Source organism: Pseudophryne corroboree, chromosome 1, assembly GCF_028390025.1.
Source record: "Pseudophryne corroboree isolate aPseCor3 chromosome 1, aPseCor3.hap2, whole genome shotgun sequence".
In the NCBI taxonomy this organism is placed as follows: Eukaryota; Metazoa; Chordata; class Amphibia; order Anura; family Myobatrachidae; genus Pseudophryne; species Pseudophryne corroboree.
Genome location: NC_086444.1, coordinates 422,103,399 through 422,128,062, shown reverse-complemented (window position 1 = coordinate 422,128,062; position 24,664 = coordinate 422,103,399). Strand labels below are relative to the sequence as shown.

At 43.5% G+C, this 24,664-nt stretch overlaps 1 protein-coding gene across 2 annotated transcripts in view; it reads left to right on the top strand.

Moving 5' to 3' along the window:
* The window catches only part of GAL3ST1 (galactose-3-O-sulfotransferase 1), a 177,600-nt gene that overhangs the window by 55,649 nt on the left and 97,287 nt on the right, over nucleotides 1–24,664 (top strand). Inside the window, exon 2 of one of the 2 annotated variants that reach the window (XM_063913391.1) lies at nucleotides 18,598–18,668. The exons of the other annotated variant lie outside the window; for it this stretch is intronic. Coding sequence (XP_063769461.1) covers nucleotides 18,666–18,668 — 3 coding nt within the window. The 5' untranslated portion in view covers nucleotides 18,598–18,665. The remainder of the gene's footprint in view (nucleotides 1–18,597; nucleotides 18,669–24,664) is intronic. 2 annotated transcript variants of the gene reach the window in all.

Here is a 24,664-nt window from a genome sequence, read left to right as displayed (position 1 = left end):
CCCTAAACCTTTACTTTACACAAATCACACTTGCATGTGCTTTACACAACGCGTATGATGACGAGATTTACACACAAATATGCAAAACTTCATATCACGTTGCGCCACGTATTGCCCACACAACCGTGCGGTCCAATCGTACCGCTCATAGACACTTGCTATCTATAAGTGGTAGGATCACTGGAGACTTCACACTGTGCTCCAAAACAGCCGGAGTGTAATACCACGAAAACTTTATCACACTCCGTTGCACGTATTCACCTAGACCGTGCTCACCACGTATTCACCTAGACCGTGTTCACCAAGTTTCACCAAGTTCACAGAGTTCACCAAGTTCACCAAGCGGGGTTCAATACATTCACACCTTATTCAGCCCACACTAACACTCTATAGTTTTCTGATCAGAAAAATATATTTTCCTGTTAACTGATAGCTTCCCCCAGAGGTAATACAGTAGAGAATGTTTTATTTAAACTAAATCTTGGACACTGAACAATTTGTGCTATTGGCTGCCTGTAAAGGTGTTTTTTTTTTCACTGCTAGGAAAAAGCAGTTACACAGGTTAATTTGCATTTCAATGGCTATCTTATAGCAAGCAGAGTTAACTGAATCTTGGAGAAAAAAAAACTTTTTTTTTTTTATATCTGTGTGTACTTCTTACATCAAGTATTCATCTTACTATTAACTTTCATTAAGCCCCATCTGAAACTATTTGTAATTGACTATGGCATGGGTTAAATAAATGCATTGGTAACTCATAAATGGTGATTTATTTTTGACCAAGGAGGGCTGTGAAAATCAGCCATTTAGAAAAATGACCTTCCCAACATGGCCGCTGCTCCTCCCCTTTCCACATCCATGAGGGTTACACAAAATGGTGGACAAGCCATGTGGTTAGTCCAAAATGGAGGCCAGACCATGCGGCTTCCTTTGTCACAAAGAAATCACACACCATGCAAGCTCCTGAAGTTATTTTAGGCCTGAGTTAAAAAAAAAACCACTATATCAAGGCTTTTGCAGCAACTTTTAAATGTACTTTTACCCTACTTAACAGATAAGCAATCCAATCTGAATCAAACACAATATGACTCATTTGAACCTTGTTTTGCAACAATATGATCAGATATGCAGAGTACAGGTGTATGCTTGTATTGTGTGCGCATTTGGCGCCAAACAGAAATTCACAGACTTTTTAAATAGCTTTGCTTATTCACTTTACGGGTCCCACCAGCATCCCTACAAACCATGCAGAGCAGACGCCATCTAATCAGCATACAAATAGGGTTTCCAGTGTATCCTGCGACCAGGAAAGGGTTCACGCAGGGTACCTGTCCGCCCTTTTGCTGATAGATAAAGTCTGTTGTAACCTGCTAGGCTGCGGGTATGAGGAAAATCCCGGACGAGCCCCCAATTGATAATGTCAATATTATCTTAAACCATAAAGCTATACCTCTAGATACACTTTTACCTGAATACACGCGCTACGCACTTTGTACGCTATTTGCGTACAGAGTCCCGTACGTGGTACGTACTTGGCGTACACACGCCGCGCTGAGTGTACAGAGTACACACAGCGCGCGTACTTAATAATACATTGTATTATTAGTAATACAATGTAATAATATGGTTACACTTTTTTTTTTTTTTTATTCAACAATTTTTATTAGATTTTTATATAGAAATACAAAAAAAACAGGGAAGACCTTCATGGTACAGACAAACCAAAGACCGGAGAGAAACCGGTATAGTTACAGTGTTCCAACGTAAAGTGCTTTTAAATCACATCAGTGAAATCAACAAATACCTATATGGTCGGTAGCTGTGGGCTTGGGTAAAAGACAAAGGATGGACAATCTTAATCTACTTGAGGTCTAAGAAATGATGAAAACAGTACCCGTTTGCTTCTCAGCATACGAAATCATCATATACCCACGGTCAAGCACCTAGTTTTACATGAGAGTTTACAGAACATCAATATACCGGAGAGGTCAATGAAGAAGACAGACAGGAGGAGGGGGGGGGAGGGGGAACAAATGGGGAAGACAATACAAGTATGATCAGTTCCTGAATGAGTAACGGCCAAAGACATCTTAGTTAAGAATAATAAAAAGGCATTTCCGGCATGGTTAGCCATTTTAACCAAAGAGAAGGTTCAGCATCTAATTGGCCTCGGACTAAACATACAGCGTGGGGTATTAAGATTAGTATGATTACATTTCCTAGGAAAAGAACAGGAGGTCTCAAAGAAACAGTACATAGGCCTAAGTTATCACTAGGCCCTATCGATTTGTCTATATAGGTACCACTTTGTGGTCTCAAATAATTTATATATGAAAGATTGTATGTCCGGATCTAGAGTATCAATGTACCTCTCCCACTTCTTGGCAAACCGCATGACCCCCATTTCTATGTCAGGAAGAGTAGCACGCCTCTCAAAATAAATAATTCGGAGGGTCATGTGTTTTACAGCCATCAAAGAAGGGGTAGACGGTTTGATCCAATTATTAAGAATTTGTTTCTTGGCAATTGTCAAAATGACAGAGATTACCGGAGCAATATCTCTATCTTCAGGCCCAAGAGACCATTCCCTAAAATCAAGTAACAAGCAAGCCTTAGGACGTTTTATTAACTGTAAGTTAAATACTGTGTTGAGATAAGCGACCACCTTATACCAAAACTTAGATATTTTCCGGCAAGACCACATATTGTGGTACAAGGTGGCATTCTGCGCAGTACATTTGATGCAACAGCCAGTGTCGTCTGGGACCATGTGTGCCCTCTGATTAGGTGCTATATATGCCCTTTGGAGCGTTTTCAAGTGTACCTCTTGCAAAGAGGCAGAATATAAGGACCTGAAAATGGGTAAAATGTTATCTAATAATTCAGCGCTCGATCCCATATTGGGGATATCTCTGGACCATGAGGACAGCGCGGGTTCCCAGAGCCGGTCTCTATATGAGACCCTAAAGGTGTTTCTGAAATAATTGAGATGGTAAGGACAATCTTTAGTGAGCACCATTAGGGTGCGCAGCGGGTCTGTGGTAGCCTCAGAAATCATAGGATGAGACTGGGATTGAGCAAAATGCCTAGCCTGTAGGTACATTAAAAATTCCCGGTGGGATATACCAAATTTTATCTGGATATCAGAGAAAGAGAGCACTGCGTTGCCTCCTGGGTCATATATGTCTCTAATAGCTGCGATCCCCTTTTCTCTCCAACTCAAAAAATGTGTGTTATCAAGGCCAGGAAGGAAACATGGGTTACCCCAGAACGTAGTGTGAAGAGAGGTGTCAGGTTTTCTCTGTGCTTTAGTGTGTGTGACCTGCCATGCTCGATATGTGTGCCAAAACAAAATATTCTGTTTTATCCCAGATGGGAGGCGGGAGTTTGGAGTGTGTAAGAGTGCAGCAGGGGAGAAAGGGTGAAATATGGCCAGTTCAAGTGTCAGGTTCGTAAATACTGATCTGCCCCAAAGCCAGTCTGTGATATACCTGTACATTGCTGCTCTACTAAATAGGACTGGATCCGGGATTCCCATACCTCCCTCTTCACGTAATAGCTGCAATCTAGCGTAGGGGACTGTTGGTCGTTTTCCGGCCCATAGAAATCTAGTGAAACATTGCTTAAGGAAAAGGACATCTTTCTCAACGAGGGCAATAGGGAGCATAAGCAGGAAATAAGCAATTTTGGGAAATATCACAGATTTAATAACCTCTGCACGACCCATAAGAGATAAGGGCAGGGACGCCCAGTCAGTAAGTATTTTAGACACCTTGGACAAAATAGGACCAAAATTAATCGCATATAGATCCGGGAGAGAAGTAGGGATCTGAACTCCTAAATATTTAAGACTATCTCGGGTAACTGGGAATCGGGACAGGACCGGGTGTGATGGAAAGAGGGAGGAGTCCCCTGAAAGGAGGAGGAGCTCGGATTTGGATATATTAATCTTGTATCCCGCAAAAGAACCAAATTGTTCAATCAGGGAGACAATCGCAGGGATGGACGTATCAGGATGGGAAATAAATAGCAGCATGTCGTCGGCATATAGTGATAATTTTACCGTGGTGTCCATGATTTTTATGCCTGCAAATTCGGGAGAGTTTCTCAGGGAAACAGCTAAGGGTTCTAAAGCTAAGGCAAATAATAAAGGTGACAAGGGGCAGCCTTGTCGTGTGCCACTCTGGATAAGGAAAGGGGAAGAGAGAATACTATTCCCCAAAACTTGAGTGGAGGGAGATTCATATAGACGGGAAATAAGAGAGACAAAGTCCTCAGGTGCACCAAAGCGATGGAGCGTTTCATACAGATGGTCCCAGGTGACCAGGTCAAATGCCTTTTCGGCATCAATGGATAATAATACATTAGTATCCGTGGGTTTGGAAAGCTGAAAGGCCTGCATAACAGTCAAGACCTTTCGGATATTGCTCACTGATTGCCGACCCCAAACAAATCCAGTCTGGTCCGTATGCACTATGTCAGGGACTATGAATTTGAGTCTATTTGAGAGGATTTTAGTGAATAATTTGTAATCCGTGTTTAAAAGGGAGATCGGACGATCAGAGCTGGGAGACTCAGGATCCCGGCCAGGCTTCGGGATAACCTTTATGACGGCTGAATTAAAATATTGGGGCAAGGAAGCACCCTGCATAAAAGAATTAAATAAGACAGAAAGAGGTTCGCTCAGTCTAGTAGATAGAATTTTATAGTAGTCATTGGCGAAACCGTCAGAACCCGGAGTCTTCCCAGTCTTCAGTCCACCTATTGCTAGATAAACTTCCTCAGCGGTGATAGGTGCAAGAAGAGAGGTACAGTGCGACTCTGACATTTGAGGCAGATCAGTAGAAGACCAAAAGCTAGACTTGTGTGTCTGGTTGATAATAGGACGTGCATACAGAGTGGAATAAAAAGACTGTAGCACCTCAGCAATCTCGGCCGAGGTCCGTACTCTGTCTCCACCTTGGGTGAGCAGAGAGTGAATGACCACTTTATGGTGTCTGCCCTTTAATAAACGTGATAACAGTTTGCCAGACTTGTTGCCATATCTGTAAATGCTACAGTCTCTTGAAAATGAATATTTTGCTTCCAATTGAGAAAGGAGGGTATCGAACAGTGTTTTTTGTGTAAGGTACCGTTCTCTAGTAGAAGGGGAGGGGGAGGACTTAAATTCCTGGAAAGCGAGAGTGAGAGCCGCCTGGGCTTCCAGATATTGTGAATTTAAATCTAAATCCCTTTTTTTACTATAGGAAATAATGTGTCCCCGGATAACTGATTTTGACGCCTGCCAGAAAAGAGCAGGATCGTCGCTCAGAGTTTCTCCATTGTGCATATGATAATCCAGCCACGCTGCATCTAATGAGGAGCGGAATTTTAGAGAGCCACTTAAATGAGAGGGGAAGTGCCAGGAGCGGAATGGGGATTTTTCTGAGAGGAGCATCAATTTCATCCAGCATAGAGCATGATCTGAAATACATATATTCTCAATTTTTGAGTCAGCCACTTTTGAGAAAAGGGATTCAGATAACAGCAGATAATCAATCCTCGAGAACGTGTGGTGCGCAGCTGAGAGACATGTAAACTCCCTTTCTAATGGATAGCATGCGCGCCACACATCCACTAAGGACAGCTGCGAGCAAATATAGGGGATACCAATACGTGGTAACGAGGGGGGAGTGCGGGGGGGAGGGGATTTATCCATGGTTGAAGAAGAATATATATTAAAATCTCCACCCAGTATTATGGGAATTTCAGAGTAACTTAGTAGCTTAGTGACCATGTTCGTATAGAATTGCCTAGAGTACTGATTAGGGGCATAAATATTACAAAGTAGGAACCTGGATGCATACAATGTGACATCTGCCAATACATACCTACCCTGAGTGTCATCTATAATAGCTTGGACAGAGATAGGGACCGTGTGTCGTGCTAATATAATCACTCCTCTAGCCTTAGAAGAGAAGGAGGAAGAGGCTACCACAGACCAACCCATAGTGTTCAGTTTTACCACCTCATTTGGCATAAGGTGAGATTCCTGAATGAAAACAACATCCATGCCCACCTTCCGAAGATAGAGCAAAATCTTTCTGCGTTTAGCTGGGGAGTTGATCCCTCCCACATTCCACGTGCCTACACTCAGACTAGCCATGCATCAAATGACCTGGGAGAACCTGAAAACATGCACAGTAACCATAATATCTACAGCCGTCGAGAAACAAATACCAAACATACCGGGGTGGACACATAAGGAAAAGAAGGGGAGGGGGAGAAGAAAAGAAGAACAAAAACATAGAAAACACACAGAATATAACATTAAAATTGTGAAAGAAAGTCCTGCTAAGGACGATCATAACTTCAGAAAACAAGAACAACCGGTTCGAGCAAGCACAGAGGCCGTCATAGACCACCACTGAGCCAGCCAGAATTTGATAACCTGAGAAAAAAAGTGAGGGAGGGGGCGCCCTTACCCACCCTCGGCAACATATTATATGAAAATATATCTAAGAAAATTAACCAGAAAATATCGGAGCACACAGAGCATGTTACAGAAAAAGAAAAATGCAGCCTGTCACATAAATAAAAGGATGGAAATATCTCCTCTAAACATATGTAAACATTCTAGAAAGATTGCATTTCCAGGAGAAAACAGCAGATGTATAAGAAAAATCTAAAACATAAAACAAAGTAAAATGGTTCGGCCCGTTGTATAAGACCAAATGCTCTTTTGTGGGGAAAAAACACCTGCGGCAGCTTCTACCGCAATAATTAAATTATATTAGATTGGCGGGCATCGCCAGAAACAGAGAAGTCCAGGAGCAATACTCAGCCATCCCTCTCCAGGGTGTCGTCCACCTGAGAGGAGTCGTCATCTGCCTGGGAGGCCTCGGAAACATAAGCCTCTGCATCTGCTAGGTTTGTAAATCTCGAAAAGAATTTCCATCAAACAGACGTAGTCTTGCAGAGAAGAGCAGAGCAAATTTTTTATTCGCCTTTACCAAACGAGAGCAAAGGGGGGTAAATTCTCGACGGGCCCGGGAAACCTCCGCGGAGTAGTCCTGGAAAATGGCCAAACGAGCTCCCTCCCATTGTAAATTTCTATGCTTCCTGGATGCCGACCATATTGCCTCCTTATGGAGAAAGTTCAGACATTTAAATATGACCACACGTGGTCTGCTATTAGGTGCAGAACGTGGGGGACCCAGTCTGTGGGCTCTCTCAATAACTAAGCCGGTGCATTCATATTGGATATGCAGTAAATCAAGGAGGGACGTTTGCAAAAACAGAGTCAAATCAGGACCTTTCAGTGACTCAGGGAGCCCCAGTACCCGAAGATTCGATCTCCTCGATCTATTTTCAAGATCATCAACCTTGTTCAGCAGTTGAAAGTGAGATTTCTGGAGCTCATCATATCTGTGCTTAAGATCCCCAAATATCCTGAAAAGTCTCCCCCAGCCTTTGTTCATTTGTAAGAACAGTCTTGGTGAGCTGCTTGATTTGGGATTTTAGATCTTTTACTGCCTGCTGCATTTTAACAGCATGTGCATCCATGATAGGCTCCATGGCATCCCTAACAGCTCTTACTACATCAGCATAAGTCACTGGAGAGACAGGGGTACAGTCAGGCTCACCTGAGGGAGAAGTGTGTTTTGCAGAAGCCTGTTTGGTGCTGCCAGCAGCCTGCAGACTCGTTTGTGAGTTAGATGCGGCGGCCATCTTGGATTCTCCCGGCCGTTTTTCAGACCTCGATCTTTGGACTTTAGGGGGCATAGGGGAGGACAGAAACCTCTCCATTCAGTTCTCTACACCTTCCCACTGGTATTGTGCAACCGGCGCGGAGAAAAGCCGCGAATTGGAGGCGCTGTGTGCTCCGGTTGCCGAGGGTGCAGGAGAGCTGCAGCAATCAGCTTCTCCTCACATGGGCGCCGGAACCGGAAGTCTCAATATGGTTACACTTTATACCTTTATGCAGCAAAGCACTGCAATGATGTTATACCTTAAACCTTAAGTAGCGCTGACGGTATAAAGTACCCGCAGTGCGTACACCTTATCAATACTTATGAACCTTATACAGTTAAATACGCTTTAAACCCTAGCAGGGAAATGAGGACACAACACCGATATGTAGTTGAACCACAGGGTTCTAAGGCCACAGTGGATTTTTTCAAAAGGTAAAACAGTACAAATTATACACTACAGGCTAACAAGATAAATCTACAACAGAATAATGGCTACAGTCAATGTACATACATGAGAATGTTCGCTTGCGCAACCCGGCCGGTCCTTCGCTTATCAGGTAGAAAGCGTTCAGAGTCTTGTGATAGTGACCTGGCCAGCAGCTCGCTCTTTATTCAGTAGATCAAAACATAATACAATAGACAATGTGTGCTCTTCTTCCATTGGTTCGTGGGTGGGACATATCCTGTGCACCGGGGACCATTGGTCAGTTCAAGAAGTGGGCGATGGCTAGGACTTGAGATGTGGTTTCTGTTGTTTACATCTGAGTTCCCGCCCCATGATCAGTTAAACCCATCACATTAATCATAAATCTGGTATTATTAATAACTTAATGAGGTAATATTTAATAATGTTCTTATTCCCACCATATTAATGTTTACGTGTCTCTGAACACTATGATCCCACACATGATATGATTATCTATTTCAATCTTCAAGATATACATATATCCACATATTCATATATATATACATATATATATATATATATATATATATATATACACACGTACACACATACTCCTGCTATTACAATTTGTTAGGAATTATATATTTATTCATTCATATATATATATATATAATATATATTATACATATATATGAACACCTACATTTCCATGGGTTTTAGACTAGGAATGTTAATATCTTAAATTTCTATCTGTCTGGTCTTGTGTTGTGGTTAGCTATTGTTTCTGATTTTCTAAACAGCTTCGGTTCCTGGGTATTGTCACTTCGTTTGTTTTTGCTTTCAGGTGAGACAATGACAATTCAGTACTCATTGTTTTAAATAGAAACTTGGCTATTTTAGTAAACAAAGGTGTTTGCCTTCTCCATAGAATTTCAAAGCTTAGTGTAAATAAGGCCATTGTATTTTAGTCTCTGGGAGTTTTAATTTATGTGTGACTGATTTTCCTGCTATTTAAAGGTTAAAGCAGACAGTGTGGGATTTATACAATATATATATATTAGATTTATGATTTGTCTTTGTGGCTTTTCCATGAGAGTACAAACTCCACTGTAATTACTCATACCACGCTCAAACCGCGCAGGACTGCGGGTACGACCATACGCAATTTGCGGATATGTGCACGCATGGCGGACATGTGTGTGTGGTTTGTACGTGATGTGTGTACTGCAATATTTTTCGACTTTGACAATATGCAATTATTCCAAAATACGGAAAAATCCGATATCAAAAATACTTCTGGTCCCAAGCATTTTGGATAAGGGATACTCAACCTGTAATATACTTTCACTGCATAAAATTGCAGTCCTTGTAGAGGACTTTTGTCAACACTGAAAACTAAGAAACAACCAGCAAAATTAAATATAAGTTTAAAACCTATGTTTCAAGTTTATTGATTGGGTTGGTTATGTTTTGCCGGCGCGTGGGATCCCCGCAGTCAGGATCCCGGGGGCAGAATGCGGGTGGGGGCGAGTGCAAGAGAGCCCTCGGCGGTTCGGTGGCTCACTGTGCTCGACACAGGTTCTATTTTCAGTCCATAGGTGTCATAGACACCCATGAGTGGGAATAGACCCTGTGTGTCGGCATTCCGTCGTGCGGAATTGTGATCGCGTCAGCATGTTGTCCACCAGAATACTGAACACCGGTCATATCCCTATTGGTTTGCTATGTGGCTAATGCCTGTGTTTTTGAAGACCAAACCAATAGGGATGTGACCAGCGCTCAGGATTCTGGTGGACACCATGCCGACGTCGGAAATTCCGAGAGATCACAATGCCGCACAACGGAATGCTGACACACAGGGTCTATTCCCTATTCAGACAAGCTTATCAAATTCCAGACCCACCCATATAACCTTCCTTGCCTCTCTATCTAATTACATCCTCTCTGTACAGTCTACACATAACCTCACATATTTTGTATTCTTCACTTTCGCACCTTCCTGACCCTTAGCCAACATTGCTGGGTGACCATATTATACAGCCCAGTAAGAACCTAGTAATCTGGTGGACCATTATGCAATTATTAGCATCTATGCTGGTGTATCAATGTCTATTTCCCAATAGATTGAAAGCTTGTGAGCAGGGCCTTCCTACCTCTATGTCTGTATGTTATTACCCAGTTTTGTTCTACTACTGTTGCTTCAATTGTAAAGTGCAATGGAATATGCTGCGCTATATAAGAAACTGTTAATAAATAATAAATATTGTTATTTCTGTGTCATTGCCCCCCTCTAACCATGGACTGCTATTTACTTTTTCTAATGTGCTCTACCACCGCCACGATTCTTATCGGGTTCTAGCTATTAGTCTGGCTATTAGGGGTGGAGTCATGACAAGAGATGTCACTCATGATGAGCTCGGCAAAGGCCCATGGGAGGAGCTTCTGTAGCTGGGCATGCGCAGCAGCCTTCCCACATCTATTTTACTTTCTGTACAGAAGAAGCTTCTGCACCCCACTTGTGCGAGATATATATATATATATATATATATATATATATATATATATATGTGCAGTGTAATGTGAATTGGTATATATATATATATATATATATATATATATACCAATTCACATTACACTGCACATAGTCTCCGTCAATCACATTGCACCACACAGTAGTACCCCTTATATACATTATGCCATGTTAGAGCCCCATACACACATTACACCACAGTAGAGACCTTATACACATTATGCCAGCTAGAGCCTCTTATACAACACAGGAAAAACAAAGACCTCTAGCGTCTGTCTACCTGCTCTCCAACTTGGTGTAAATTGCAGGCGGGCGCCCACACAGCCCCCAACGCCTGCTGTAGCCGTTGTTATTGTGTGGGTTGCTGGCAGGTGCCTGCAGGCTGACTGCAGCTGCAGTCAGGCCACAGTGCAGCAGATGTCCGCCCTGTTAATCCGCACCGAAAACTGCCACTGTTTATGCCATGGATAATATCTTAATTCCTTGAAATATATATTATTAATAATGTATAATTATAACTTATATTACACAGTATATAATATACTGTCTAATATAAGTAATAATAATATATTATTATTATTATTATTATTATTATTATTATTAATAATATAGTGTACTGTATTTTTCCCCTGACTGGCCACCTCTCATTCCCCTGCTGGGGCAGGCTCAGCTACAGCAATTTACTTAGCGTTATTTCAACTTACTGTCACTTACTTACACAGTGACAGTACTCTGTCTGTCTCTCTGCTGAACAACTGATTGTTATTGTTTGTCAAATTATTATCATTTGAACTTGAACATCCCCTTCTCCTCTTCTCCTCCTAAGAAGAACGCTGTGAGCTGTGGCATTAGCGCGGCACTCAACGAGGAGAGAGAGCGAGGGGGTTGGTAGTATGGACGGACAGGCGGCCACAGCACGCAGTTACACGGAGCTAAGAGGAGGATTATGTAGTGATGCTGCACCCATGAAAATTAATTAACCTGTCCTGGGCGGGGGGACAGGAATGAGAGCATGCTCGGCGATCGCCGAGCACTGCAGTAGCAGAAGGCGCGTGTGAGGGGTATGCCAGACATTAGGGGGTGTCTGTGTGCACCAGGCACTCCCCATGCGCATGCCTGTGTATAGATAGATAGATAGATAGATAGATAGATAGATAGATAGATACTGTAGATAGATAGATATCACTAATCTACACTATTTACCATTACAAGATTTGGGGGTGCAACATGGTGAGTGACCACATGGTTTATATAAAAATTATAAAAAGTCTCTGCACTCACTATATCAATAATAAACTGGGGTTTTGGTTCATGAATTGATCAATGCATTTAAGCTTGCAGCCCCTGACAAGGGACCCCACTTTACTGCAAGAACCTAGTCCATTGCTCAAAATTATGACCATGGAAATAGCTATCACATTAGTGTAAACTTTAGGTATGCTAACTGGTTTAAAAGCTCACAGAGCTGGCTCTATTATAGTTTGTGTCACGCTGTTTACAGTTGTAGACTGCGTTTATTCTGGTATGAAGAACAGCTTTCACAACAGGTGCTCCACTCACCTCGTACACCAAAGAATAGGCGATGTAGTCCTTCTCTGTCCTCAGGGGATTCTCCAGTGGACATTTCAAAACGTACTCTTCATTCCACGACTGACACTGCTTCATCTACTAAAATGGCACAATATGCTTCTCCGTTTCGATGAAGTCATCCAAGCAATTAAAGTGGAACCTCTTAGGGAGGCTCAAGTGGCGAATTTCGCAAACTTGATTCGTGAGCTTAAAGACTAATTAAGTGAGACAATCTGTCAGGTCTCTATTAATAAACATATATATTGGTAGATGCTCAATTAGCTTAGTGATATCATTCAGGTGCTCGAAAGGGAGGGGTGTTTCTAAGAAAGAAAAAAAGGCATTTGTTTCCCCCAGCACCCTGAATGATAACCGTAACCAGATATAAATTCCACATGATAATAGAATTCAGAGATCTTCGTTACACATATTTGCGCAAATGTGTGAATAAGCCCCAAAGCCGCATCAAGGCGTCTCTGTATATTTGGGGTCCCTAGCGCTATATCTAGGTGCAGGGTGTGGCACCCCAAAACACCAGCATAAGCCAGAAAGCCCAGCGTAGCATACCAGTGAAAAAACTATAGTGTTAATAAATTAGTATTTAGGAAGCCGAAGCTATAGAGAAAGTGATACAAAAATGAAATGCAATTAAAATAGAGAAATAGTGTTAAAAAATTAATAAGTGAAAAGTGTTAATAGAATGTAAAGGTATGCCACACTAAGGCCATCCAGCTCAGCCAGTCCAGAGGCACCACACCTTACACCTCCATTACCCCAATCTGGGTCTAAGATGTTTTACTCGGTTCTCAAAATGGCATCTTATTGGCTCACTGATGTCACGTGTTTTGGATAGCCAATCGGATGCCGTTTTGAGAACCGAGTAAAACCGAGTAAAACCGAATCCGCTCATCTCTAAGATTAACCAGCAAGGAGCCACATGATAATGGCTCCTTACTACAATATGTCTAAGCTAAGAGCTACCTACCTTGGAGCAACCCCATAATGCTCCATATGGCATGTCAGGGCCTGCACCTCCTCCTAATGCAGGAACCTCTCTGCCTCTCACAACAAACATATATATTGGTAGATGCTCAATTAGCTTAGTGATATAATTCAGGTGCTCGAAAGGGAGGGGTATTTCTAAGCAAGAAAAAAAGGCATTTGTTTCCCCCAGCACCCTGAATGATAACCGTAACCAGATATAAATTCCACATGATAATAGAATTCAGAGATCTTCGTTACACATATTTGCGCAAATGTGTGAATAAGCCCCAAAGCCGCATCAAGGCATCTCTGTATATTTGGGGTCCCTAGCGCTATATCTAGGTGCAGGGTGTGGCACCCCAAAACACCAGCATAAGCCAGACAGCCCAGCGTAGCATACCAGTGAAAAAACTATAGTGTTAATAAATTAGTGTTTAGGAAGCCGAAGCTATAGAGAAAGTGATACAAAAATGAAATGCAATTAAAATAGAGAAATAGTGTTAAAAAATTAATAAGTGAAAAGTGTTAATAGAATGTAAAGGTATGCCACACTAAGGCCATCCAGCTATGTATATGACATATACAGAGATGCTGCTGCCACTGGCCTTTATTGTTTTTGTTTGTTTGTTGTTATTGGCATTCTTGTTTATTTCTTGTTTAATTCTTGTTGTCCATGCATAATGTTACCTACTGTATTTTGATCTATCAGGGTGTTTGTTGCGCCAACTTATGGTAGCCCTACTGGGAGGATGTTGAGATTTGTGAAATAGATATTATTTAATTTTTCACTGATTACGCTCATGTTTTTCTTTTTCATGATACTGCTGCTGTTCTTTGCTTTATATGTCATATTTTTTTCTGTTAACATGGTTTCCATTCCCCGTTTTTCCTAGTCTCTCCCTTCCCTGGTAGGTCACTATTTATGATGTTGCTAACTGCTTTCATGCTATACTTAGACTCTCATCCATGAAGCCATTTAAAGTGTATTCATGGAACGTGAAAGGTATACACACACCAGTTAAAAGAAAACGGATGCTCACCCATCTCAATAAGGCCTGTACGGATATTTCCTTACTTATCTGAGGCGCAACATGCTAAACTGAGTATGTTAGGGTATAAGGTTCTGGTATAGAGTAGCTGATTGGTTGCCATGGGCAACGTCTCCACTGACTCATTTTTCCACTCTTTTCACTGCTTAGTACATCTCCACCCATATCCTTTTAGGTGGTGATTTCAACAGTGCGGCCTCCACCAAGATGGATCGGCAAACCACTGTTGACCGTTCTAAACCTAGTCCGACATGTGGTATATCGTAGGTATGTGAGCAACTTCTGCTGACTGATATTTGGATGCTATATAACCAAACATATAAAGAATACACTTATTTCTTATCACTCCATAAAATATTCTTTAGAATCGATTACTAGTTACTCTCCTATAATCGCCTCTGATCAAGATGTTGTTGTAGATCCTAATGTAGTTTCGGACCATGCACCTACAGATGTGTCCTCATCAGCAGCAGCTGCAGCGCCGACCATATAGTGTAGGAGGGATCATGTATGCAATACTGTATATGTGCTGGTTGGTTCCCCCAGGGATTGGGTGCGCTGAGTGTATCTGGTGTCATATGGCACTTGGGAATCAGTATTAATTTTCACACACAAGTTTCACACACTAGCCAATGGGAGTCTGGGGGTCTGCTTAGAGGGAGTGTGTGAAGCCTTTTGCTGATTCCCGGGTGCCGCAGACTCTGTATACAGACTTTGTCGCGCACAATATACAAGTGTCATATATCAAATTAAGCAGCACAGTCTCCTTGTGCGTCCTAGCCACATTGCAATTAAGATGCGTTTTCAGCAAAAAAAGGCACCCGATGTTAGCAGAGTTGCACAGGATCTGGCGAGCGGCTCACTCAAGCCTGGTATCTCACATTACATGAGACTAGATGTATGAGGACCCGTCTGTATCTGGGTTACTTTGGCACCTGCCACTAACACTGGTACACACAGGCAATGGTGATTCCTTTCTTCCCTAGCAAATTCACATAAATTTCAGGACATGTTATGTACAGAATGGAATAACATCGAGTTCAATAATTCCACCCATGCTACAGAGCCACTTAATTACTGGCAAGCAGCTAAAGCTACTTTTCGGGGAGCCATTATAGCCTATGCTGCAGAATTTAGATGAGAACTGGCCAAGTCACTCCACATTGCGCAAACTGACCTTATCGCATCTAACCAGGTTATGAAACAGTTCCCTTCCTCTACCAATATCCACTCCTATTAAATTAGCAAAATTCGTTATGAAAACTCTTAGATCAACTGGGGGATAAAACTCTTTACAAACGTAAATTCCCTGTATTAAGTATATCCTATCCTATTTAGACAATTGGCTTCATGTGCCTTTATCACTTTTAGGCAGCATTGCCCTTATTAAATCTGTGGTTTTTCCTAAATTAACATATATTGGGGGTCATTCCGAGTTGTTCGCTCGCAAGCTGCTTTTAGCAGCATTGCACACGCTAAGCCGCCGCCTACTGGGAGTGAATCTTAGCTTAGCAAAATTGCGAACGAAAGATTAGCAAAATGCGAAAATACATCTTATAGCAGTTTCTGAGTAGCTCGAGACTTACTCGGCATCTGCGATCAGTTCAGTGCTTGTCGTTCCTGGTTTGACATCATAAACACACCCAGCGTTCGCCCAGACACTCCTCCGTTTCTCCAGCCACTCCCGCGTTTTTCCCAGAAACGGTAGCGTTTTTTCACACACTCCCATAAAACGGCCAGTTTCCGCCCAGAAACACCCACTTCCTGTCAATCACATTACGATCACCAGAACGAAGAAAAAACCGTGAGTAAAATTCCTAACTGCATAGCAAATTTACTTGGCGCAGTCGCAGTGCGGACATTGCGCATGCGCACAAAGCGGAAAATCGCTGCGATGCGAAAAAATTTACCGAGCGAACAACTCAGAATGACCCCCATTATACAGATGCTCTCTATAGCTCTCTCCTGAAAAGATACCAAAATCTGCATAGCAGCTTTCACCAAATTTGTATGGTGGACCAGAAAGCCCAGGATACTAAGAAGTAGTCTCATGCAATCTATACAACATGGCGGACTTGGCCTCTCAGATATTGTTGCATTTTCTCAAGCTGCTTTCTTTCGATATATATCAGACTAGTTGTTAGGTCTGTCTGTCTGTCTATACTAGAGAGAAGCACTGTTGGCTCCATATGCCCCAGCTGCCTTGCTTCATTTACCATGAGCTAATATCTCCTCAGATATCCGAGGTCACATATTTTTCTGTGACACTTATGCCGCCTGGTGGGTCATTTCTAAGATATTATCTAGAGATTTTACTTTAACTGATCGCCTTCCTATTTGGGATAACCCAACATTCCTACTCTCGCTGCAAAGTACACGATTTTCATAATGGAGATGTAAAGGCACTAATGCCATCTGGAATATTTTTGACCCTGGAGGCTATCCTTTTTTAGTTCAACAATTACAAGAAAAGTGTAATTTGCCATCCAAACATACCTACAAGTATATCACTTTGCTTTGACTAAGCTTCCAGGTAACATACAACTATGCCGAAAGTCACCTGATTTACTAGACTCCCTATTATACTTGCATATAACAGCTCCCTACTCTATCAGATATCTATATTTACATCTCATAATGGTAATCTTCCATACTGAGATAATGCTGAAATAATTTAGCTCTGCTAGACTGCAAGAAATCCATACCAAGTTCATTAATAGAGCTTATGTTCATTCTAGTCATTGGACACATAAGGGTTTTGACTCTACGGGACAGTGGCCAAATTGCCATATGACTGACTCCTATATCCAAGCTTTCTGTTCCTGCTCGAAAATTAAATTATTTTGGCAAAAAGATATTCCTTTTGTTAATCAAACTTTTAATCTCAATTTAACCACATGCTTTAATATTTGTACAGTTTGAGGCTTATAAGGAACTCGCTGATAATGATACTTTAGTACCCATACTTATACTGGGAGGCAATCCATTTTCTGGCTGTAGGGACCCTGGCGGTCAGGATACCGACGCCGGAATCCCAACAGCTGACAATGGCGGGAATCCTGGCGCGCAGGGACTATTCTCACTCGTAGGTGTCCGCAAGGGGACTCGTACCGCTTGCCCCACTGCTGGCATTCTGGCGGATGGGGTGCCGCTGTCGGGATCTTGACAACTAGCATCCCGCCCACCAGTCAATAGTATGTATTCCCTTATACTCATTGTTACTGCACTTTAGCAAAAAAATTAATTTTGCACAGATGGATAAAAAGAACAACTCCTTATCTTGGAGAGCTACAAACTGCTTTACCAGAATAGGCGTAATGCTCTATGATATTGAAACTGGAATTAAAAGATTTTACAAAAAAGTGGGAAAATGATCTGGTTACCCTTCCTACCTCACTGCAAACTACTATTAATAGAGCCTTTGAAAATACAATTTAGTTCCTTCTACAAGGGGTTAAATAATCCTTACACACATTGACTTTTGAACTTTTGTTAGGATAGCTACTTCACTGATGATGTACTGCATTCTTTCCCTTTATTTGTTCTACCTCTCCCTCCCTTATTTTACCAATATGTTTACTTTTTCTTTTGCTCTTTAGTTTATGTAATGATTTATGAAACTTACACCCTCATGCATCTAGAACCTGTGGCAAGCACAGCAAGCCGCCAAGCCCGCAGCGTGGCGAGTGCAGCGAGCCCACAAGGGGCTTTGATGCGCTCGCCACCCTGCCGGCATTCTAGTGGTCATTCCGAGTTGTTCGCTCGTTGCCGTTTTTCCGCAACGGAGCGATTAGGTGGAAAATGCGCATGCGCATGGTACACAGCGCGCATGCGTTCAGTAATTTAACAGAAAACTTTGGAGATTTTCACAAGCTGCAGCGACGTTTTTTCATCGCTCGAGTGATCGTAGTGTGATTGACAGGAAGTGGGTGTTTCTCAGCGGAAACTGTCCGTTTTCAGGGAGTGTGCGGAAAAACGCAGGCGTGCTAGGTAAAAACGCAGGAGTGGCTGGAGAAACGAGGGAGTGGCTGGCCGAACGCAGGGCATGTTTGTGACGTCAAACCAGGAACTAAACAGACTGAGCTGATCGCAGTCTGTGAGTAGGTCTGGAGCTACTCAGAAACTGCAGGAAATTATTTAGTAGCAGTTTTGCTAATCTTTCGTTCGCACTTCTGCTATGCTAAGATACACTCCCAGAGGGCGGCGGCCTAGCGTGTGCAATGCTGCTAAAAGCAGCTAGCGAGCAAACAACTCGGAATGACCACCATTGTTCCTTTACTTGTGATTTAATGCTTGTTCATTTGTCTTCCCTCTCATCTCTTGCAGTCAGGGCTGTCTATGCTGTGTGGCTGAAGAGTAGTTGAATGGCAACATCCCTGTTTGGTTAGGAGAACATGGTATGGATACCTTTGATACCTTTCTATAATATTGGTGTCTATAAGAATCCTGATAAGATCTATATGAATTGTCTCATGAATTCTTACTATATATATATATATATATATATATATATATATATAAACATTTTATGATTTTTTTGTTTATGATATCACATGTTTTTATAAATTTGTAGTGACATTATATTATATATTTATTTTGTAAACAATTGGGGAAAACTAAAATGTTCTTATTCTAGCATTTTAGTCACCTAGAAAATGGCACTGGAGGATTAGCTAAATAAGTAATGTATTATTGTACTCTTTTTGCTTTGAATCCAAGGAGGAGAGACGCTTCAGTGTCCCCTGAAAGCAGAGCTTTGGTAAACTTTAATAAAATGGCGTCCGCTATTGTTTTAAACATTGTTGGTAGTAGCCATTGTTTTGTTAAATACAGCTTATTCTATTAAGAGCTGGAAACACACTCAGAAATGTAATTTATTTATATAACGATGGTTTTTCTGTGTCAGAATTTCATTTCTCTTACGCCCTAGAGGATGCTGGGGACTCCAAAAGGACCATGGGGGTATAGACGGGATCCGCAGGAGCTTGGGCACACTGAAAAGACTTAATCTGGGTGTGAACTGGCTCCTCCCTCTATGCCCCTCCTCCAGACCCCAGTAAGACTTTGTGCCCAGGACTGACTGGACACTCACAGGGGAGCTCTCCTGAGTTTCTCTGGAAAATACTTTTTGTTAGGTTTTTTATTTTCAGGGAGACCTGCTGGCTACAGGCTCCCTGCAGCGTGGGAGTGAGGGGAGAGAAGCAGACCTACTTCTTCTTAGTTAAGGGCTCTGCTTCTCGGCTACTGGACACCATTAGCTCCAGAGGGTTCGATCACTTGGTGCGCCTAGCTGCTTGTTCCCGGAGCCACGCCGTCACCCCCTCACAGAAGCCAGAAGAAAGAAGTCGGGTGAGTATGAGAAGATCAGAAGACTTCAGGACGGCAGAAGACTTCAGTAACTGAAGATACAGCACAGCAGTAACGCTGTGCTCCATGCTCCCACACACATCACCAACGGTAGTTACAGGTTGCAGGGCGCTGGGGGGGGGGGCGCCCTGGGCAGCATGTTACTGAGGTCGGGGACCGGCAGAAGGCTTTCGGTGCCGTGGTGTCGTCCACTCTGCCTGTCACCTCACTGAAGGATCCGACAGATAAGTGTGTGGAGGGATGCCTGAAATCTATTTACTCCTTTACAGGTGCTGTACATAGACCCACTATAGCTGCCTCTTGGGCTGCAAAAGGTTTTGAAGCGTGGGTTCAGGGATTAGAGGAAGAGCTGCATGAGGATATCGTTGACAATGCCAGACAATACCTGTCTCACATTACCACCATTTTGGAGGCGTCCTCTGAGGCTGGTGTGTTGGCCGGCATCTTTTTCATTTTCAAAGGGCGTCGGGAAGGGGGCGGAGCTTCGTCCCGCGGCTCACAGGCGCCATCTTTTCCTTCAACACGCGGCTGAAGGAGACGCTGCCGGGACCTCCACATTCCTCTCACAAGTAACGGGGAGATATTCAGAAGGAGGGGGGCCGCAGTGTGGTGCTTCTTATCATTATAAATTAAGCAGCGCTGGGTACATATATCTTTTGTCGGGATATATGGGCGCTGGGGTGTGAGCTGGCATACTCCCTCTGTGTCCTCTATCTGGGCTTCATTGTGGGCCTGTCACCTAGCTGGGACGTTCTGTGTGTATCTGTGTGTCGGTACTACGTGTCGGCATGTCTGAGGCTGAATGTTATTCACCAGAGGAGGTTATCGGGGGAGCGGATGTGGGGCTAGATTTGGGACTGTCGACGCAGCCGACACCTGATTTACTCGCATTGCTCAGTACGATAAATTCGAATGTAGCTTCAGTTCTTTATCAAAGAGGTTGGATAAGTCTGAGTCACAGACACAGGTGTGGAAAAAGTCCATGGAAGAGGCTTTGTCTCAGGTACAGACCCCATCTGGGTCGCAAAAGAGGCCATTTACTCAAGTGGTAGATACGGATACCGACACGGACTCTGATTCCGAGGTCGATTTCACTGAGGCTGCTTTACATCCACGATTAGTTAAGAGTATTCAGTACATGATTGTGGCTATAAAAGATGTTTTACACATTTCTGATGAACCTGCGGTACAGGAAACAAGGATTTGCTTGTTTAAGGGAAAAAAACCTGAGGTGAAGTTTCCCCCTCTCATGAAATGAATACTCTTTGTGAAAAGGCTTGGGAGTCGCCGGATAAGAGGTGGCAGATTCCCAAGAGGATTTACATGGCATATCCGTTCCCCTCGGATGACAGGGAAAAATGGGAGGCATATCCAAATGTTGACAAAGCTCTATCTCGCTTGTCTAAGAAAGTGGTGCTTCCGTCTCCTGACACGGCAGCTCTCAAAGATCCGGCGGATCGCAAGCTGGAGACGTCTCTGAAGTCCATTTTCGCTAATTCGGGTGCATTGCTCAGACCTGCTGTGCCGTCGGTATGGGTGAGTAGTGCTATTGCTAAATGGGCTGAGAATTTAGCTAATGATATGGATCCCTTGATAAAGATAATGTTCTTTTGACTCTTGGTTATATCAAGGATGCTGCAGATTACCTGAAGGATGCGGCGAGGGATGTCTGTCTCTTGGGATCAAGAGCCAATGCCATGTCAATATCAGCCAGGAGGGCGTTGTGGATCCATCAATGGAATGCTGATGCCGACTCCAAGAGGGCTATGGAAGCGTTACCCTTCAAAGGTACTGTCTTGTTTGGGGACGGTTTGGCTGACCTGGTCTCGACCACGACTGCGGGTAAGTCCTCTTTTCTTCCTTATGTTCCCACACAACAGAAAAAGGCACCACATCAGCAGATGCAGTCCTTTTGTCACAATAAATACAGGCGTGGAAAAGGTTCGTCCTTCCTCGCTTCAAAAGGTAGAGGAAGGGGAAGGAAACCACCTGCAGTGTCAGGCGCCCAGGACCAAAAGTCCTCCCCTGCTTCTACCAAGTCCACCGCATGACGCTGGGGCTTCCCTGGGAGAGTACGGACCGGTGGGGGGCCGTCTAAAAATATTCAGTCAGGTCTGGATTCAATCATACCTGGATCCTTGGGTCCTAGAGATTGTGTCTCAGGGATACAAGCTGGAGTTTAGGGAGATACCCCCTCACCGGTTCTTCATTTCGGCGTTACCAGTAGCTCTTCCGGACAGGGAGGTGGTGCTGGCAGCGATACAAAAATTGTGTCTACAGAGGATCATTGTTCCCGTTCCCTCGTCCCAACGGGGGGAGGGGTTCTACTCGAGCCTCTTTGTTGTGCCGAAACCGGACGGTTCGGTCAGACCAATTCTAAATCTAAAATCCCTCAATCCATACTTGAAAGTTTTCAAGTTCAAGATGGAATCTCTTTGAGCGGTAATTGCTAGCCTGGGAGGGGGGGATTTTATGGCGTCAGTCGACATAAAGGATGCCTACTTACATGTCCCGATATGTCCTTCACATCAGGCCTTCCTCAGGTTTGCGATACAGGATTCTCATTACCAATTTCAGACGTTGCCGTTTGGGCTTTCCACGGCTCCGAGGATTTTCACCAAAGTCATGGCGGAAATGATGGTTCTCCTTCGCAAACAAGGGGTTACAATTATCCCGTACTTGGACGATCTCCTGATATAGGCGAGGTCCAAGGAACGGTTGCTGAGAAGTGTAAATTTGTCACTGTCGGTTCTGCGACAGCACAGTTGGGTACTCAATTTCCCAAAATCTCAGTTGATTCCGACCACTCGGCTGCCTTTTCTGGGCATGATTCTGGACACGGATTTACAGAAAGTATTTCTTCCAGAAGAAAAAGCTCTGGAACTGCAGACGATGGTCAGGGAACTTCTGAGGCCGACGAGTGTGTCGATCCATCACTGTACTCGGGTTCTGGGGAAAATGGTTGCTGCGTACGAAGCTATTCCATTTGGCAGGTTTCATGCCCGGGTGTTTCAGTAGGACTTGCTGAGCAAATGGTCCGGGTCTCACCTGCCCATGCACCGGAAGATAAGTCTATCTCCCAGAGCCAGAATTTCTCTCCTGTGGTGGCTACAAAGTCCTCACCTCCTAGGGGGACGCCGGTTCGGTATCCAGGATTGGGTACTTCTGACAACAGATGCAAGTCTCCGGGGCTGGGGCGCAGTCACCCAAGGAAGGAACTTCCAGGGGAAATGGTCGCTCCAGGAAGCTTGTCTCCACATAAATGTTCTCGAGTTAAGAGCCATTTGTAACGGCCTGCTGCAAGCAAGAAGCCTTCTTCAGGGTTGACCTGTCCTGGTACAGTCAGACAACATCACAGCGGTGGCACATATAAACCGTCAAGGCGGAACAAGGAGCAGAGCGGCAATGGCGGAGGCCACAAGAATCCTTTGCTGGGCGGAACAACACGTGAGCGCCCTGTCAGCAGTCTTCCTACCGGGAGTGGACAACTGGGAAGCAGATTTCTTCAGCAGACACGATCTCCATCCGGGAGAGTGGGCTCTTCACCAAGAGGTATTTGCAGAGGTGACAAAACGTTGGGGAATTCCGTTGATCGACATGATGGCGTCTCGTCTCAACAAGAAGCTCCCGAGGTATTGTTCCAGGTCAAGGGACCCCCAAGCCAGTGCAGTGGACGCCCTGGTGTCTCCGTGGGTGTTCCAGTCGGTGTATGTGTTCCCTCCACTTCCTCTCATTCCAAAGGTACTGGGGATCATTCGACGAGCAAGGGTTCAGGCGATTCTCGTCGTTCCAGATTGGCCAAGAAGGGCCTGGTACCCGGATCTTCAGGAATTACTGGTGAAAGATCCTTGGCCACTTCCTCTAAGAGAGGACCTGTGGTTGCAGGGTCCATGCGTGTTTCCAGACTTACCGCGGCTGCGTTTGACGGCATGGAGGTTGAGCGCCAGATCTTAGCTCGTAAGGGTATCCCCAGGGAGGTCATTCCAACTTTCATTAAGGCTAGGAAGGAGGTTACGGCGAAACATTATCACCGTATTTGGAGAAAGTATGTTTCCTGGTGTGAGTCTAAAAGTGCTCCTGCTGAAGATTTTCACTTGGGGCGCTTTCTCCACTTTTTACAGGCGGGTGTAGACGCAGGCCTGAAATTAGGTTCCATCAAAGTGCAGATTTCGACTTTGTCTATTTTCTTTCAAAAAGAATTAGCCGTCCTCCCAGAGGTTCAGACTTTTGTGAAAGGAGTAATGCATATCAATCCTCCGTTTGTGCCTCCTGTAGCTCCATGGGAGCTTGATGTGGTCTTATGGTTTCTCATGTCTTCCTGGTTTGAACCTTTGCGTAAGTGTGCCCTGAGGAAGCTCAATAGGAGTGAAATGCGCATAGGCTCATGCTTTGTGTTCCCTAACTATTATGGATAATTAAATGTTTCAATGTTGCACTGCACACTCTGAAATGTATACTACTATTGGGAGCTATTGTACTTATTTATAAAGAGAAAGTCTGCACGGCTGCCTGTTATATCTAGCAGAACGCCATCTCAGTGTTGTGGATTACACTGTCATTCAGACACAACACGAGGGAGAGCAGGGGATTTATTTAACTTACACTGTAGTTCATATATATACACGGACTCATTGTATTTGATCACATACTAGGTTACTGTCTCAATGGATTCATGCAATGTGTAATACACCTGCATATATACAACTCAATATGGTTAATGCTGTCACCTACAAGCACGAACAGCGGTTATAAAGCGCTTCCGCATGTTATCAAAAGTGACATAATTTAATATGGTCATGTGAATAGCCAAGTACTTCATATACACATCTGCATGTATATAGTTGAATATGAATAATACCATTTAAAAGTTGCTTTCACACATAATCACGGACAGCGGGTATTAAGCGCTACCAAGTGTCATCAAATTGATACAATTTAATGCAGCAAGGTAGACAGCTAACTACTGTGTATTAATATCATACAGAAGATATAATTATTCCTGTATATCTACTCAGTATCTGCTTGT